Genomic DNA, 19368 nt, shown 5'->3' on the forward strand with positions numbered 1-19368 from the left:
AGTCTATACAGCAATGTGTGTATGTATAGATGTAATATATACATGTATATATGCATATCTAGTATATATATGTGTGTGAACACATGCATAATATAAATATACTAAAAATAAAGTAATATAATATACAATATAAATATTGTATATGCTTTCTGCAAACCATAATATATTTGGATAAAAATAATAAATATTTGTATAATAAAATTTAACATTTTATTGTTACATATATATTAATAATGTACAAAGAATATAAAATTTATTGTACATAGGACATTTATACTACATTACAGTGCATATTTTATAATATATATAATTTATAATATATTATGTATGTCATGCTCCTGCATGCTGGCCAGCGGGTGCAGTTAGGGATACAAATGGGGCAAGTGAGGCCTTTACCAGAGTCGTTTGGATTAATTCTCCATTGTGGAAGAGAGCAATTCAAGAGAGAACTTGGTTGTCCCTTCAGAAAGAGCAGCAGACATTTCAAAGCTGCTTTCGCACTGCCAAATAATCCTGTATCATTCCCACTGGCCTAAGTGGGTATTAATGCCTGAGCACCCCCAACATAATTACGACGGAGCACACAACCCCCCCTTCATTTTTGTAAGTGATGTCTCTGCAGAGTAGAAAATTGCCATAAGAAACATTGTTTTTAATGTCCATGCAAATTCCCAGCAATGGGGCATTACACAGCTTAGGAAGGGAAGCCTTGTCATCATGCATTTCTTGCAATGAATGGTATATAAATAATGTCTTCTGGGGTTTAGTAATGCTCTGTAAGTGTTATTAGCAAGATGCTGCAAAGCCCCTTCAGAGGAGGCTGGTGATGATGTGTGCTGGGAGCATGCTCAGCTACCGAAATACTGCTGAAGTGCACGTGCGCTTGCTGGCCAAGTGCCGTCATGAGTGTGCCAAAGCATGAGGTGGGGAAACACTACCGACAGCAGTGCTGCCTATGCTTAACAGCAAAGTCTTTTGCTGGGGAAAGACCAGCCAGGTTGGCATCAAACGTTCTGAACCGCAGCAGTCACTCTTAAATGTGTTACTAGGTGGCCTCGTGATCCCCTTTGCCTTGCATTTCAAAACCCAGGATAAAACAAAAGCTACCTGCTGTCCACCAGAAATGAATTATTTGGTAAAAGTACAAAACCTTTATGAGAAGATGCCAGAGGGTTTCAGCAGGATGTCTTTCAGGTGGGTTGGTCTCTCCCTGTCCACAGGTGAGCGAAGCACATTCCTGAGCAGCCTGCAACAAGTGCTCACTGCAGCAATGCAGCCACAGGGCCTTGTTGCACACCGCATGCACTGGGCTTTAGCCCCAGATCCTTGACCAGGTTTGAATCAGACCTGAAAAACCATTAGGCATGCAACATGGTGACCCATGCGGGGCAGTTCGTGCTTCCCGAGCTCAGGTGCTGCCCCTGGGCATGGTGTGGGGACAACAGCCCCTTGGGAATGGCCACTGCCAGTGGCAGCAGCCCCAGTGTCACAGTGCTGCTCACTGCTCTTTAAAGAAGAAGCTGTTGTGAGCTCAGGGCTGTGAAGTTTCTGAGGTGTAACAGGACAACTTTGTTATTTACTTTATGGTACACAACTTCAGTTGAGTTTTCACAAATTAATATTACTTTTTTTTTTTTTTTCTTTTTTTGACATCAGGAAAACACTTTTTACTGGTGTTTTAATTCTTCTCTGAAATAGAGATGTGTATTGCTCTGAAGAGAAAAGTCTCACTTTATTCAGAATGCTTTTGAAATTATTTCAGACCATTTATTAGCTAACTAAGAACAAGACAGCATCGTGTATTCCATCATGAAAAAAAATAAATTAAAATATGTTTTATTTTCCAATTTACCCCCACACAATCAGTAGAAATCAAAACCAAAATGTGAGGCAGAAAATCAAAATGTCAGTCAAACACTTGGCCAGCGGGCTCCTTCCCTGCAGGATTCCTGCACTCACCTGGATCCCAGGAATGCCAACTGTGCCCCGCACCCGCTCGCTGTGTGGCTCAGCTCCCACCCTGGATGGTGAGAGTGCCCAGCCAAAGGCACGCCGTGGGGATGTGCCGCCAGTAAGCTGCTTCACAAAGCTAACAGCAAAATGTCCCATGAGCTTGGTGGTACTGTATTTGTGACACAGTGTTCCACATTTACAGGGAAGCACTGCAGAGAGGTGATGACGCAAAAACAGGCAGACACTCAAGTTAACACATAAGTGGAAGTGCAAAAAATGGTGGCCCAATCATGCATTTTGCTTCACTTAAAAATCAGTCCCCTTCACTTCAGACAAATCACATTAAGTTCAGAGATGTTCACTTAAATGCTGAGTAGCATAATAACCAAAAATTGAACAAAAAAGCAACAAGAACCAGACCTGAGGAGGAACAGGAAGGCCAGCGGTATATCTGTCATACTGGACAGAGATACTGATGTTAAGAACACCCAAAAACCAAAGGTAATGCAGATGAGCTTTACCGCCACATGCCCCAATCATCCTCATATGAAGAGTGGCTGGGGGCTCTGGGCTGCACGGTGCCTGCCCCACCACGGCCACCATCAGGTCCTGTGTCCTGCGGGGGCACTGGGGCTCGTGCTACTGTGCCCTGTTGCGTCTCGCTGGTGCAGCAACTGCCCATTCCTGCCTTTGGTCTGGATGTCTTCCTCATGCTGCCTGTTTGTGTTCATGCAGTACATCTTCTGGGTTGCTGTTTTTATAATACATGTTTTCTTAAGGTATAAAAAGTTTTCACCCCTGGAAACATAGGATACATGTAGTATGAAATACATTTCCTATTCAAAATAAAAGATTTGCTTACTACACAAAGTGCCAACAGGACACTACATGTCCTTGAAAACCTTCAGATTTATTTTATTCTAACTAAGTAGAGATGTTTCAATTTGCAGATTATTGCCCTGATGTGAAAAGGTGAAGTGGTTACCTCAGAAGTATACTGTCTCACAATTATTCAAGCCCTGGTGAGTAGTCATAGCAGATGTGCAGCATTTGCTCTTCAAAAAGAAATGTGGCTATTTTTATTTTCCACGCATAGTGAGCAGTTCACATTATGCAGCCACCACAAACATTACTGGAAAGGACTAAACAATCCTGAAGCTAAAGCCAGTGCTGAGAAAGAGGTCTTTTGGCTAAAACACGTGCAAAGATGTGAAATGTTTGTACCAAGCTGGCACCGTAGCTGCTGACTAGCGGCTGATGCCTGGCACAGGGTGCTGCCACCCCCAGCCTTCCATTTGCCACAGGCCGGCATGTACTGAGCATGCTGAAGAGGAGCTGAGAAGCCTGGATTGCTGCGGTGCTGAATGCACCGAGCACAGGCTGGAACATCCTCAGCTTCAGGATTTTGCACAATAGGTAGTGATGGATGACCTTGAATAAGATAGCATGATTAAGCAGAGCGATTTCAGTGCAGGTGCTGCCATTTGATGAAACTGGCAGCACCCTCCTGCATTTCAGATCAATGGCTTCTCTGATTATTACTAATTCTTAGCTACATGCACAAAACCTGCATTGGATGACTACTGAAAACAGAATTGGAGCAGAGGTTGAATAGATACTGAAAAGCACCTCAATCACTCACCCACACTTCAGAGGAGGAGGAGATTTGTAATGTCTAGTCATTAGAAAACTCTTTTCTACTTTGACAAAATTCCCTAATACACAATTATGTGTTGGACGGAATGACTACAATCAATGCTCTGAAATTACATTAGGTAACTGGTTTCAGCACTGGTTTGTGTCCTCTTGCTGCAACAGCTGCCTTGCACACAGGTGCCAAGGGAGGAGAGGCGCATGCTGCCGGGAGGGCTCTCCAGCACCGCCATGCTCCTTGCAACAGCAACAGACAAGAGAGCACATGGTGATAGCCCAGGTGATGTTTGGTCATCGAGGATGGCTACGTGAATACAATGATAGTTTTACAGAGCAAACCCCTCGCCCATCCCCTTCAGCACATGCTCATCCCAAATTTCAAGTTCTGTTGGCAAAATACATGGCTCGATACATGTTGAGGTCTTTACGGTTCCTTGAAGGGGGTGCATTCCCACAGCCCTTCAGCTGGAAGACTTGCTCAGTGTGCTGGTGGAGCGGCGAAGCTTCCCAGAGACTTTGCTCCTGGTGGCACGTGGCAGCGTTGGCGAGGTTGGCTCCACTAGCTCTATTCCTATGGTGACAGTAAGGTCAGCGCTTGTGCTTGTGGTGAGGCAGCCTGGAATACAGAACGGGCATAGAGAAGGTGCCTAAGAAATGAGACAACCTGCCTGCAACTTGTGCAGCTGAACAACTGCTTTGCAAAGGGCAGCCCCTCTCCACCTCCTCTTCCATGTTACTCAGGGGTATGACAGCTGATCTGAACATTTATGTCAGAGACTCTGCCCAGGCAGCTGAGGGGCTTAACCCTGTGTTTTCAGGAGAAATGAGTGGTTTCTGTGCTAGCTTCCAGGCAGAGCTGGTGTGGGACTGTGAGTGGCCCCCGCACTGGTCTGCACAGCACCTGCAGCAGCCTGACACAGAGCTCTAGCCACAACCACAAAGGCAAAATGGAACTCAGAAAATGTTTCTTTCACATGTACAATTACAATGATATTTCTTGCTGCATTTCACCAAGAGATTTTTCTGTATGTGGTCTATGACAGAGGTCTGAGAGCAAGCTTCCAGAACGTGCTCATGAGGCTCCCTGGAACGTGTCTTGGTAGCTGATAAAAAATAAAGAATGCCAAGTTTTTCTCCTTAGCTCCATAATTCAAACAGGACACCAAATGCCCATCAGTGTCATTGTTCTCATGACCAGCACTCAGGAATGGTGTTTGTGAGCTGGGAAATACTGGACACCAGCAGTGCATGCTACATGCATTTACACTTTGTTGTTCAACAACATGAAGTTACACCTCAGTTACTCCCCAGAGGTGATTATGACTACAGGTCAGGGCTAGATGGGTTGTCTGAATAAGCAGCTGGGGATATGACTATTGAACTAAAAAATAAATGAATAAAACTGAGTGTGTGTGCACACAGCTCTCGCCTGTCCCCTGCGCAGCCCCTGCCGTGCGTTGGGGAATACTTGCATACATGCTGCAACACCACACTGCTCTTGCTGCTGGGGCTTTGACTCGTCCCAAGGCATTTCTTGGCGTGAATGTCATTTCATCAGCTCCCTTGGGCTGCAGTATTTTTAAATCATGTTACAACTCTCTCTCCATCTCTGTGTGTTTTTTTCTGGTGGCAGAGGAACAGCGCCGTGCTCAGGTGTTTGCAGCCCCTGTTTGTGTTACAGAGTGGGGCTGAGCCCAAACCAGAGGCCCTGCAGCCAGATGAACACCTCTGAACTCAGACCAATGGCTGGATTTTGCAGCACAAACCTACTTCCAGTTTGACAGGGGTCTGTATCTTCTGGCTGTGCCTTTATTTGCCTTTAATCTACATGATGGATGACTGCAGGGATGTCTAACACACCTTCAGCTCACTAACCCGAGTGACTCAAGCATGCAAGAAGTACTCTGCAACTCAGCCCGTGCCTGGGTTACATGCTGAAGGCATCAAAATGCTCAAGTCAAATGTGCTGGTTAATTGGTTCAGAGACCTGCAGCTTTAGGGAGAGCATACTTTATCAGCAAGCCCTGCAAACAAAGGAGCTGCCTGCGCTCCTGACGGGGTTTTCTGGTAGCATTGGCAGTGCCACCTGGTACGTCCACACAGCGCTCAAACCTCGTGACTGACTGGGAACTCTGCAGTGCTTGCTGGGCACAGGCAGCCCCTCATTTTGTTTCCTCACTTGAAGGATTAAGACCTGAGCCCTGTGCTGTAGCTAACTCTGGATACGTTGGTGAATCAACATGATAAACGCTGTAAAGCTGAGGTGTGGCTGCAGCTAAATCTAAAGCCTGTCCTGCTTCTCTGAAGTCCTGTAGCCAGTTTACAACCTGGTGCTCACATTTCGGATGCAATCTTTACTTACCACATTTATACTTCAAGACAACTGACTGAAGGGAAAATAGCACATTAAAAAAGGGTGAAAAACATGAAAATGTGCAAAGGCATTTTCTGTGAAAAATGTGGAGCTGTCAGTTTGGGATTAAAAAGAAAACCTGCGGTGTTCTTCGCAGGGAGAAAAGCGTGGGGGAGAAAGGGGGTGTGAGGGAGGTGCCGTACTTTACATTCCTGCAGTTGAGCGGCATGGCAGATGGTCAAAATAATACAGTTTTCACCAAATGGACAAGCTCAAGCAATATTCATGCAGGCTCCCAACAATGACTCGCCTGCGCATATGAAAGGCTGGGCAGCGGCGGGCAGGCCGTGGGACGAGGCGCAGCCCAGTCCCCCCATCCCAGAACCCTCCGGCCCCCAGCCCACACATTCCTTCAGTCACAACTTTCTCCTAGTGAGTCCTGAGCTTAGCAGTCAACCTTGGAGCAGCCCCTGAACCACCATGATTGATAGGGAGACGGCAGCTGCAGAGTGAGCGAGTAATAACCACAAAAGATAAAGGCTTTCATACAAATATTATAATTCCACTTGCAAGCTGTCTGACACGGACTCTAATTACATGGCCTCCTTGTGGGGGAAGCCTGCAACTTTGTTCACTCGCTTGGCCGGGGAGAGGGCACGGGGCTGTGCACGGGCTGCTGAGGGGCTCGCTCGTTTTGTCGCTGCTGCTGTGGTCCTGCATTTGTTTCAGAGGGTGCACAGACAGCGTGCAAGTGGAAGTTGTAAAAATCAAGCAGCAGCTCTGGAATGGTGTATTGAATAAAAAGTATTCATTTTCAACTCACAAGTGGGCCCCTGGAGTGCTCGGGCCCTTCAAAATTCAACCAAACAGGTGGAATTCGCCACAGGGGGAATTTGCCCATGGGGAGCACATCAGCCTTTCCCTGTGGGCAGCAGGAGGGCAGGGGTGGTGGGACGGCGTTAGGGAGAGGCAGAGACAGCCTAAGGCCAAGCCGCCAGCACAGGAAGAGTAAGAAGAGGAGGAGGAGGAAGAGAAGGAGCATGGTTAGTGATAGAGCACGACGCCAGCAGTGTGGCCTGTGGGAAGCATCGCTCTTACCTGCGGCAATTACCGTAACGAGACCATTACATATTCTAATCTAAAGGGAGAGAACACAAAATGGTGTAAATACAGGAACAGCACACACATTGCGCTCGCGCGAAACCCAGGCCAGTTGCCCATGGGTGCTCAGCAGCAAGTTAAGCACGGTGGGCAGCGGGCTGAGTGAAAGGGCCGCCTCAGCACCAGGGACCTGGGGAGAAAGTGGCGACTGCTGGCGTTCTTCTGGCTTCTGCTGGTGCATTGATTGGAAAAGCAGAGGAAGGAAATGTTGGCAAGAATTAGAATGAATAATTGTCATCTTCAACTTCTGCCAAACTTGCAGACATGGTGCCATGGGCATCCAGCATCCTCTTACTCCTACATTTCCAACATTGTTAGTGGTCATACAGGTTCAATCTGGGTAAAATTAAAGACTTCTTGGAGACCTAGACTGCTATTACACTGTAGCCAGGTTAAAAAATCAGAGTGAACAACATACACGTCACTGTGTCACATAAACTTCACGCAGGTGGAAAGTAATGTTTGTGCATAAAAACACAGCACGTGCAGGGTATGCCTGCACACCAACAGGATCAGGCACCTCCGCAGCTCTTGCAGGTATGAATACTTTACGGTGATGCAACCTTAAGATCTTAGAGTAAGTCCCTTGCAGAAAGGGATTAAAAATTCAGTTAGTAATACAGACAAAAGCATGCTTTAAATGAACAATTATCTTTTGGAGAGCTGCAGAGATCTGATTTGCTTTAATCTACTGAATAGAACAAACCAGGCTTCTCACACAACACCAGGGTACATTTCCCCAGGAAAAAACAAAACAAAACAAAACAAAACAAAACAAAACAAAACAGCAAAAAAACTCTTTTAAGCAATTTTCCCCCATCACAGGTGGGGTACACATTGGGAGCTCCAGCCTGTGACGGTGGGCACAGCAGGCCTGGCTCGCTTCGTACCTGGTCAGCGTGGCTGGTGCACGGGAAGACCAGGGTGGCCACTTGGGGCGAACCCATGTGCATGAGAATGGACCCTAACAGCATGTGTGATCACTGAGGATCTCAAAGCTTTGCACTTGAGGTAGATCCATGAGGTTTCCACATAGGTCACGACTTATCCCCACAGTGAGCCTACCGGCCATGACACCACTGTGGAAACCTTTGTTTCTTCCCCAGTAAGTGTGGAGGCAAGAAAATTGCAGAGAGAATCACATGGGAAATCCGCTTAGCATTTTGACCTGCTCTGCTTTCCACTGACAAGGACACAGCTGAAAATACCATGTGAGTGTGTTCTGAAGCCATTATCAATAGGTAAAGGAACTGTGGCTGCATTCATTCAAAACCAAACATGTTTGTATGCCAATGACATGAAATGCAGGTACAGCAGCAAACTATGCATTATGGATGTAAGACATCGAATCTTTGGCTCTGCATCTATACCGTGTGCTCCTTTGCTCAGGTGTCTTGTGTAGCACCATCTGATGAACTATGCCATTGTTCTGCCACCAGTGGCAGCTGCTTGACACCTGCATTTGGCCCTTCCGTGGAAGAAAAGGCAGGTATTCTGGATGGGGCCACCCTGACCTCCCCCTGATAGTTTCATCTGGAGTTTTCAAGGGGCTGGACTCATGCCATCCACTGCACTGCAGGCCGTGGCAGCAGTCCCATGCCTCCCCTGCCATCCTGCATGGTTCATATGCCCCCAAGCCAGCCCAGTCAGCACCACGCACATTTGCCTCAGCGTACTCAGGTCAGAGGAGCTACAGAGGGCACAGAGCTGATGCCACCTTAGGATTTGCTTCATGGTACCTAGCATGACTGTCCTGTTGGGTAACAGAGCATTTCTGACCCTCATGGGGAAGCCAGGAATTTCACTAACTAGACAAGAGCATTTCATGAAAATATGTAAAATACCGTGCTGCCGACACACACAAAATCCAGCTCTTTACAAACACGAGGGGTCTGACCAGCCCTGGAGAGTGGCATGGCATGCCAAGGGCATGGGAGCTTCCTTTGCGTTCCTCCCATCTGGCTGCTAGTGGGGTGCTTGAGCCCCTCAGAGTGCTCCGGGCTGGAGCAGATTAATTAAGGGGGATGCCACAGCCTGCAAAAGATTTTCACTGACTGACCGAATCCCACAGAGGAAAATCAGCGTTTCTGATTTCTAGTGTTGTCTCTGAAACTGTAGCTAGTGCTTCTGTGTGGGAAGGGCTGTACTTCCACTTGCTCGCTGCCTCATCATTCGGCAAAATTCTGACTGTTCATAGCACCCATCTGTTATCACAGAAAGCGCCAGGGTTTCTCAGCTTTGCCATGAGAAGAGGCAGAAGGTGGACAGAGTTGCTGTGTCACATTGTTTGGATACCTCATGCGGGTGTCACTAAGTGAGAGGGAAGGAGGGAGTGGAAAACATGAGATTTATTTTGTGCGTCTTGCTGAAAGGCATCTCTGGGGAGAAAGGGTAAATTTGGGGTTTCTGCAGAGCCTCATGACTTTCCTCCTTCATTAAATCAGGTAATTATGCTTGATTCAATTGAAAATTTTATTTGGCACCTTTTCATTCTCTGCTACCAAGCAGTGACCATGGCCAAGAGAAAAATTTACCAAGCAGGGAGAAAAACACTTTGGTGTCTGAGGGCTGGTGAGGTTCATGACATGGTTCGTTAGTGTGTGTACAAATACACTTGCGAGCGGCCAAGCAGGGAACAGTGCACTTACGATCGCAAAACAAAAACTCTGCGACTGGAAATGATGGGAGGTAAAATTTCAGCATCCCACTGGGTTCTGCCTGTTTGCGATGCAGAGAAACAGGCAGGGCCTCCAAGAACTGCTGGATGAGCAGAGAGCTACCATGGGAGGAACACTGTGATGGGACGCCTCCCCTTCCGCACCGAGAGCTCTGCCACCAGCAGTGGGGATGGAACAAGTTCTGGAATCACGCACACATGGCACCACAGGTCCTGAGAGCTGCTCCAAACCAGCATGTGGCTTGGCTTGGCTGTGCCGTGCACAGACCAGTGGGGTCAGTGACCACGCAGCCCTGAGATCCACACGAGAGGTGTCAGGGCCAGAGCTGAGCCAGTGTGAGAGATGCTCCAGTTGGCCGAGTGTGGGCCACCCAGGGAAACGGGGTGGAGAAGCGCCTTGCATCTTGCACCTTCTCCTGCATGATCTTCACAGGGAAAGAGAGAAATATTTAATACCTGCAGTCCCTTCCCATTTGGTATAGCTTCCCACCCCTCGCTCCACCTCCCCAAGCCTTCCCCCCTTTGTTTACTGCCTGGACAACTTCTACCACTGCAACGATTCGATTCGCTTCTACGACTGCAAATTTCTCTCTGGCAGCCTCCCACGCAGAGTGCAGCCAGCTCCCCACAGCCCTCACAGCGAGCTTGGCACGGCACAGCATGGTGTGCGTCCTTCCACGCAGGATGGGCAGCACCGCACTGGGACATGAGGAGTCTGCCGCTCCCACTGCAGCACATCCATGGACCTGTCCGCAACCGCTGCCAGATGGTTTCAGCACCGCCTCCTTTCCCTGGAAAACTGGCTTGGGGGGGGGCTCTGCTCTGCCAGGGCATTAGGGAATGCTGCACCTCTCACTTACTAGGAACTCATTTTTCAATTTCAGGCACCATGCTTGTGTTGTTAAAACTCAACACTTGTCATGTGCTGCACTTGCTGTAAGTAGTACCGTGACACAGCCGTTCGTTTTCAGATGGGCATTTTCTAATATTCAGCTTCATCCAGCTTCCCAAAAATACGAATATTACACAAAACCCAGAGAGACTTTTATTCTGCCTAGTACATAAAACTGCCCAAACATCCTACAGATTTTCAAGTAGACAGGGATTCTCACAGACAAGGAATGAAGAAAGAACAGCAAAACCAAACCAAACCAAAAAGAGTCACTGCTGAATTATATTTACAAATAGCGCAAATATGTTCAAGACAACAGTAACTTCCAGGTTCTGTTTTGCTTCTGCCAAAAATATATTTTAAAACGACGCAGCCATTGGAAATGTTCTTTTTGCTTTAAAGTGAAAAACATAAAGCTCAGCACTTAGTAAAAAGCATTTTAAAATAATCCAAATCTTGTTTGTTGTACGCTTACATGTTTTCTACAAGAAATTTATGCGTATAAAAGTCCAGAGACAAAAGAGAAGCATGTGTCATCTTTTCAACAAAAAGGCTGCAAAATCTCAGTTTTATGTAAATAAGCACACAGGGTTCCCAAGGCTTTAAAACCAGGGAATGCTGAAAACGTCTATAGTTCCTGAACTCAAGTGTTCCTCCTGGGCAATGCTATAATATTAATTAAAGAATCCATTTATCAACAGATACCACATGTCAGTGTTTTCCAGCACAGTTTTCCTGACACTCCAGTGAAAATGATGCTTTAAAAAATGAAAATGGAAAGCAATAATCCGAGATTCTTCTGCCTGCTGTTTCATTCTGCAGTAGCGATTAGCAACTAAAAAAGTAAAGATTTAAACTATATCCCTTCTGATAACGTCAAGCATTATGCTTTATTTTCCAAATCATTAGCATGCACAAGAATGACCTCATGGTGAACAGATGCACTTGGATATGGCAGTGATTAGATCAGTCCTCTCAGCAGTCAAGTGTGCCCATTTCAATTAACCCTTTGAAGCACTAACAACAAGCCTGCAGCGCTGAAAAGCAGGTTTGTAGGTTCTCTTGAAAGTAGAAAGCTACCCCTGCAAGTATAAAAGTGTAGAATCTAAGTACTTCTCTGGCCAAACAGCCATTTCTTTTCCCTTCTAGAATATCCAACTAGTTCTGTTTTCGAAGAGTCAATACAGTTCTGGCTGCTTAGCTTGAATGAAAAAATAATGATTTTTAGACACCAGAGGCAATTAAAGTTGGAACGTTTCTGTATCTGTTTGCACCTGTTTAGTTTTTATGTTTTTTTTTTTCTTTGTTTTGTTTTGTTGTTGTTGTTGTTTTTTTAAGCATACACAAATATTTTGTTGGATAACTGTTTTCTTTTTTTTTTGGCGGAGGGAGCAAGAACAGAATAAGATAGCAGCTTAAAAACCCATCCTTTAGAAGGAGAGAAGTCTGCAGAGGGAAAGGATACGAATAATTCAATAGTGTTGGATTACTGAGGATTTCCTGGGCTGACTCTCATACCCAGCCTAATTAAAATACAGCATGTAATGCACCAGTTTAACAACAAAGGACTGTATTCTCATCTTTTGTTCCTAATCTGCACATCCCCTAAATGAGTTCGGGGACGTCTATTCTTCCCACCAGCCTGCATTTTCAGTGTTTGAGATATACAGGGGTATCTATGATACGTATACGGAGTTTAAGGCTCTACTTCTGAAAACAGCAAGTGAGGTCAATTGGACTGTGTTTCTGCATAAAACAAACACCTGCAGAACTATTTATGATATGAGAAACTAAGCCAGGGCAGATTTTAAGAAGCCTGTTTGAATCTAGGGGAAGCATCCCCAGAGGCAGTATCAGAAAACATAAAAACAGCTAATTCAAATAAATAGATCATGGTTAGTAACACACCAATAATGTGTGTCATTAATGGCTACATATTGAATTCATTTAATGCTTCTGATTTGCCTCTTGTACTGTATTAACTGCTTAAAACAGTCTTAATTTTAATAAATATGTAGTTACTCACTGAGCCGTTTTATTGTGCACATGTATATGCAATGATGACAGGATTAAAATTAGGTGGCACTAAGAATAAAATCAGAATAGAAATAACCTGAAATTGACCTGAAAACTTTAGAAGCCAGGCAGGGTTGGTGGTTTCAGCTGGCTTCCTGCTTGAGAAAGGAGAGAACACAGCCCGGTGTCAGTCCCACACATTTACATCTCTGTGGCTCGTTTTTCCCCTTTCTGAATAGCGGTTCCCCTCTTGCACGAAGACCTTGCCGTGATTCCCCAGGGCAGCTACCCAGCCTATCCAGCTCACACCCTCCTGGCTGCACCACCTGCGCTGCGTCGGTGGCCCCAAGCACTCTGTGCCCTGTCTAATCCGTAACAGGGGCAGAGAGATGGCTGCAAATCTATTCAGACTTCACCTGGGTTGGGTCTCTGTTTCAAAGGACTGATTCTACAATTTGAGGAAAGATCAAAGTATGCCTTATCCTCTGCTAGACAGAAGTGTCAGCCTTGTGTGTTCGTTCCCAACAGAGAACAAACCGCAAGGACTTGGTGACTGGGGCATTGCCGGGGCAGCACTTGCAGGCACTCCCTGGGCTGTGAGTGCCAGAGCTAGGCTGAAGGCTGCCGTCAGCAGGCTGCCCTGCTTCTGGATGCTGCCAGTACCTTTGTCAGCACTCACCGATGTAAAACACCATCGGCGTGTCAATGCCAGCAGCGCTGTCGAGCAATACTCAACTGAACATACAAGTAAGTGAGTAGGTAACGTGGGGAGACTTCTTCAAACAAAGAGCACTCCCCGAGGCATGGATTCACATCTCTACCAGCAGCAGAGCTCATCCCATCCAGAAAACCTTATTTTCATGTGCTGACGAAACTCTTCTTGCCTCATTCCTGCCCCACAACAACTTCCAAAGCCCTCAGGAGTGAGATGCTGGGGGTGCCCCCAATGGCACGTTGCCTCCAGAGAGCAGCTGGGCTGGGTCCAGCACCGGCAGCACTGCTGTGCCACCCCCATGCTCCTGGTGCTAGCAGGAGAGGGCAGGAGGGACGTGGCTGCCGCTGCCCCAGCCCATATCAGCCCTTTATCTCTGCACATTGCTGATCAGAAAGGAATTGTAACTGACAGACTGGGGGCAAGGTGGCGACTCTGACCCTAGAAGTCACAGCCAGACCCCAGCTTCTCCAAGAGCACGAAGTAAAATTGTGATGTTTGGAAGCCTGAAAATCAGGACCTGACAGTGGCAGGTCTTTAGAAAATAAAATCGTGAAATCATAACATCACATTCAAGTACTAATTATTTAACAGCATTCTGAAAAATGTAAATGTATTTTAAATAATTTTTGTATAGAAAATAGATCACAGAATTCAGAAAGCATGACTACGGTGTTATTGAATGAATGTGTCCTTGTTTGTTGAACTAAATTTGATTAGAGTAGGATCCCTATGTGCTGCAAGAGGAACATGAAAAACAAACAAATGGAATTATGCATAGAGAAAAACATTTAAAATATATCAATATCTACTTTTTTTTTTTTTTTTTTTTTTTACTGATGCATCAACAGATAAATGATCCAAAGTGCTAACAACACTGGGCACAAAATCTACATTTCTATTGAAATTGATAATTATTTTTTTTGTCTCAGACTTTTGGCAGAGAATATAAAAGAATTTAATTCACAGCTGCTCTACTTTTTAATGTAGAAAACATTAATCAAAGCTTTAAGTTATAAGCTTTTCTAATGTTGTTTAGTATTCCAGTTCAACAAAGATCAATAGAGGCCATCCCTGTGTTTCTTGACGCCTCTCCAGGAAGCAGAGGCGCGATTATGTAAATAGCACTGGCTCCCCTTTACTTCTGCCAGCTTGCTTATCTCCAAAGCCTTCTGCCTGCTGCTACTGGCGACCAATGCAAGTACATGCATACACCTCTTATCTCCTAACAAAGCTCTGAAAGCACAAGGATTGGAGCCAGTAATGTTAAACAATGATGCACGGCTGATTTTATTTGTAAGTGATTTATTTTAGTAAATTTAATTTCTTCCTTCAATTTTTCAGTTTAGATGGAAGATATATTATAACAAGTCAGGCTGAAGAAAAATAGAGCAGATGTCCTGCAACATTTATAAAGGTTTGAAAAAATTTGTTAAACTATCTGAAAGTGTAGCAGGAAATAATTAGAAAGTGCCAGTTTCACCCAGTGAGTGTAAAAAGGGGATTAGGGAATCTTTGTTAAAGAATCCAGCATGTAGTAACTGTATACTTTCTGAGGATGGAAAAACTGGAAATCTGCATTTCAGAGCCAGTGCTCCCTTTGAGGAGACACGCATTTAAACTTAATTTAAACAGCAAAGTAGCAGTTCATATCTTACTCACACATGCTAACTTAAAACCTCGATAGGACATATGAGGAATAAATTCACAGAGTTCTGCATTAAATTTTTGTCTTTCGGTAGAGATGATGAATTATCATCATCATAAAAGTCTGAAGTGTGTATACACATAAACACACACACACATTTATTCATACATATATTAAAAAGAAAATTTAAAAACAAACAAACAAAAAAACAAAACAACAAAAAAAGAAAAACAAAAACAAAACAAAACAAAACAAAACAAAAAAAAAAAACCAACACAGATTCCAGACCAGGTGTTGGAAGAAAGCCTACAATTTGCTCATATATATGTAAAGGAAATGCTAGCGTACTGCATGTGGCTATGATTTTCCAGTGGAACACCATTCTTACATTTCTTTTGCATTAATCCCTGACCCTGGTATCTCAGCAGCATAATCCCCATTTAGCATTAGTAGCAACGGCTTCTACTGTGAGGAACTATTTTTCGATAAGTAAGCACCGATTCAGGCAAAGCTTTTGAACAGCATATTCCCAGCTCAGCAAGAAACCCACACTCCTGAATGAACCGGAGCACATTACTGAGAGAAAGTTCATTAACCTTGCTAGATTCAGGGGTTAACAGGATAGCTGAAGAAAGGAACAGAGTGAATAGCTTTGATGCAAAACAAATTAAAATGAATGTCATCATTCCTTTTGATATTCATTAGTTGATTCAGGGGAAGAATGGTTTTCTTAAATTTGCAAGCATTTATCTACAAAAAACAGGTGTACATCTGCTGCTCAAGTGCGTCTTAGAGCTAAAGAGAAGAATAACATGCAGAGACTCACCAGTTCCACCGAGAGAGTAGCTCGGAGAGGGAGAAAAGACCTGAGCAGCAAAATCCTCAAACGTCATTACTTCTTTATGGTTCTGGATTATTGCTTCAAGGTACAGAGCTCTTTCCTCGTAGCTGCAACAGCCAAGTTAAGGAAATGTGTGCACAGAGTTAAATGCTCTTACATGACGTGCAACACCAGCAGTTCAAGGCCACAGAAACACTAACAAAGCCGTATGCTGGTGTGGAAAAGAGAGGACCCAAACTACACAATTCTGCTTAACAATTCTGAACAGGGGCAGCCAGGAGTGAGCACGCAGTTGCTTGAAATGATGGATGACACCTTTTAGCTTCATTCGTGAAAAGTTGTGACTCAGTAGGTCCAACAGATTGCTAGTTACAGGGGGTAAACCTAAAAAAAAACCAAACAAACTCCAGAGTGCAGGCTTTTCGAAACCACAACCCAATTTTAACAGAAATTAGCATTATGGAAAGCTCCTGGCACACCGTCTTCCTGTTAAAATAACCCTGTCAGACTAGAAAAATGATTAGACTTGGGGGAAAAGCTGCAGAATAGAAGAGAAAACAAACAAACAAACACATTTATTTGATCATTATACTTCTTAAAACAAATTAACAGTAATAAAAGCAAATCCTAAAAGTGTGAAGTTTATGTTGAAGGCAGATGCTGGAAGGTGTAGCATTATGTATCCTAAATGAATGATGCACATGGGAAAAAAAAACTTGCATGCATTATTGTCTGCATAACGCAGACAATAAAGCAATCTAAAATCAAGACTATTGCCTTTTAATTAAAACTCGGCAACCTGGAACACACAGCATTCAAATGTGTAATCAAAAACCAGTCACCAATAAAACTTACAAGCGTAACAAGCTGAAGCAACTTTCCAGCTGTCTTAATAGGACCCCTGCTTGCGGCAGCTTTTCAGAGTGGAGAAAGCAAATCTTTTTCTTTTGTGTGCAGCTTCTGTTTTCTCAGAAGGTGAATCATACACTTCCAATAACAGGATAACGCCTGAAACAAATCTACAATGGGCTGAAGAACCTCACGTATGACTTTATGAATTAACGCTTGCAGGAGCCAGTATGACATCTCATTTTCCATTTCCTTGTTTTAAACAAAAGTTTTCAGATCCTCATTGTTCTTCTGTTGTGCAGAAATGTATTCTAACTCTAAGAGGCTGTTATGGGGGAGAAAAGGCCAATTTAAATTTAGAAATTAGGAGCAGACAGAGGAACACCAGTGACAACATAATGCAGGTGAGGGTATTTAAAATTGAAAAGCATTACTAATGAATATTGAAGTGCCATTTGTGACTTTCATCACGTTAACAAAAACACTTTTAAACAGCATTAAAAAAAAATCAGAGCACTTAAAAAAGGGACACGGTGGCTCTAGTGTTTTGCCTCAATGGGAGAAAGCAAAGCGCGTCTTAGCTGTATGCAAGTTCCTAGAGTCACTGTGGATAAGACAAAAAAAAAAACAAAAAACGGTAGTTTGGGCTTTAATGCTAGCAGAAGACGGCAGATATGTGATAAATCTTCTTACAAACTTCCCGTGGAAGCCTGAAGAAAGAAAATCAATAGATGCCGTTTCAGAGCGTGCACCTGCTGACAGCGTTATTTGCTTAGCGGTGCTCCCTTTTCTCCTCTAAGCCCAGGAGAACGCATTCCTGATAGCGCAAGCATTAGCCTGCCTGCGTTTGGGGCTGCCTCCCTATTATGGGCTGAACTCCTGATGACTCTTGTTAATGAATAGGCTGCCAAACTTCCTAGGAGAGGAGGCACACGCCTGGGCCCTATTCTAAAGGGACTGACGGATGCCATTCACTTCTCATTACGAAGATGCTTATTCTGTGGCGTGCTTGGCTGTTGCCAGGGCTGTGCGGCGCGCGCTTGGGCTGTCAGCGGGGCGCACGGGCGGCACAGCCGTCTGGCCAGCAGCCCCTCCGCCGCAGAGCTGGCACGTGCGGGCGCAGCAGGGAGGGAGTGAGGCGTGACAAATCGCTGAAAGGGCTCAGCCAAACCAGCGGCTGCTGGCCACCTGAGCCTGTCGCCCCGCCATCCGTGCGCCCTGCGCTGCACGCCCTGCGGTCTGCTGGCAAGCCCATGCGAGGCGAGGCGGAGAGGCCAGAAAGGCTCTCCTTGCCACGCCTAATTGCATCCTGCTGCTTAATAGAAGGCCTGGCACATCCAACACCCCAGCGGACAACGTGCACAACAACCGCCAGCATGGCAGAAGTTTGTACCCGTTTTGTTGAAGGCTGCTCAGAGAAACAGAGCTCCAAGGTTTCGAGAAGGTTAGCTGCACAGCTCTTACAGCCTGTCCTTACGAGATGGAAGATAGCCCAAAGTACACAAAAAAATGGCCAAAATCCACTCGGCCAACCAGCTGGGCAGCCAAGGGAGAAGCACCTGAACAAGATCACCAGGCACGAGGGCTATGTCAGCACCCAAAGCTGTGCAAACTCAGCAAGGGCTGTCAAAATCTGTTGTGGGCATCGTTAGTCAACAGTCAACCCTGGAGTCCCAATGATGTATTTTGGAGGGTCCAAGAGAACACAAAACACCCAAAGAACAGCAATATGAGGTGGGGTGTGCAGAAGGCTTGGGGATCAGCATTTCAAAGCCACTTTTACCATAGCAATCTGCAATGGTCTCTGAATTGCAGCCCCAAAAGCTCCCTGCCCATCACCACCCAAGAGTGCTCCCACCCCGGTAATCACAGTACAACACCCAGGCTTGTCAGGGCTGCAGTTGTTGTACATTTGCTGTGCCCTCACCCTGAAGGACCAGGGATCAGATTTTACTCTTTAAAACTTATTAGAACATTAAGTTATGTAAAAACTTTTTAACATGAAATTTGTGTCACATCTCTGCAATGAGCATGTGACATGAACCTGCCCCTGAGTGCGAAGCCTACCTGCATTATTTAGGTGAAGCCAGTATTTGCACAGGGCCATATAATCTATGCCTTGCATGCATCAGCAGCTCAGCTTCTGCTGCTCATTGCTATGCTGCAGGTTGAGCAGGGCCAGGAGAAAGCCCAAAGTGCCCGGCTGGTGTTGCTGCAGAAGCCTCAAGGCTAAATTGCTGAAGTGAAGCATGCAAATCATTTCTGGGGATGGCCTGGCTGCAGAGGATGGGTTATGATCTTGCACCCTACCCTGCCAAAGGAGCTGGACAGCTGGCTTCCCTGATTAACTAAGCCCCCATTTATCTGAAGGTTTTGGACATCCCCTGAGATCTCCCGATAAATGGAGTTATACCAGACATTCAAAGGAGATGATCAAAAGCAGCCTCTTTTAATATGTACGGCAATTTGACCCACCTCTTACGCGACTGTATTATTTTACATTTTGCTTCTACTACGACAACACTCTAGAGCAAAATGCTTTCAATAGGAACAAACATTTTTATCTGATTCACACGCTGAATGCAGAGAGCCATGAGAAGGCATGAATTTATC

General features: G+C 45.2%; 1 protein-coding gene across 7 annotated transcripts in view; it reads right to left on the bottom strand.

Annotated features, from left to right (window-relative positions):
• Positions 1 to 1742: 1742 nt before the first annotated feature.
• The window catches only part of RALGAPA2 (Ral GTPase activating protein catalytic subunit alpha 2), a 141596-nt gene continuing 123970 nt past the window's right edge, over positions 1743 to 19368 (bottom strand). For all 7 annotated transcript variants that reach the window (XM_084514277.1, XM_084514276.1, XM_084514278.1 and 4 more), the window contains 2 exons: positions 15892 to 16013; positions 1743 to 4222 (listed from right to left, as the gene is read on the bottom strand). In XM_084514277.1, the coding sequence (XP_084370403.1) occupies positions 4068 to 4222; positions 15892 to 16013 (277 nt within the window). In that variant the 3' untranslated portion in view covers positions 1743 to 4067. The remainder of the gene's footprint in view (positions 4223 to 15891; positions 16014 to 19368) is intronic.

The sequence above is a fragment of the Aythya ferina genome (assembly GCF_964211825.1).
Source record: "Aythya ferina genome assembly, chromosome: 3".
Taxonomy (NCBI): domain Eukaryota; kingdom Metazoa; phylum Chordata; class Aves; order Anseriformes; family Anatidae; genus Aythya; species Aythya ferina.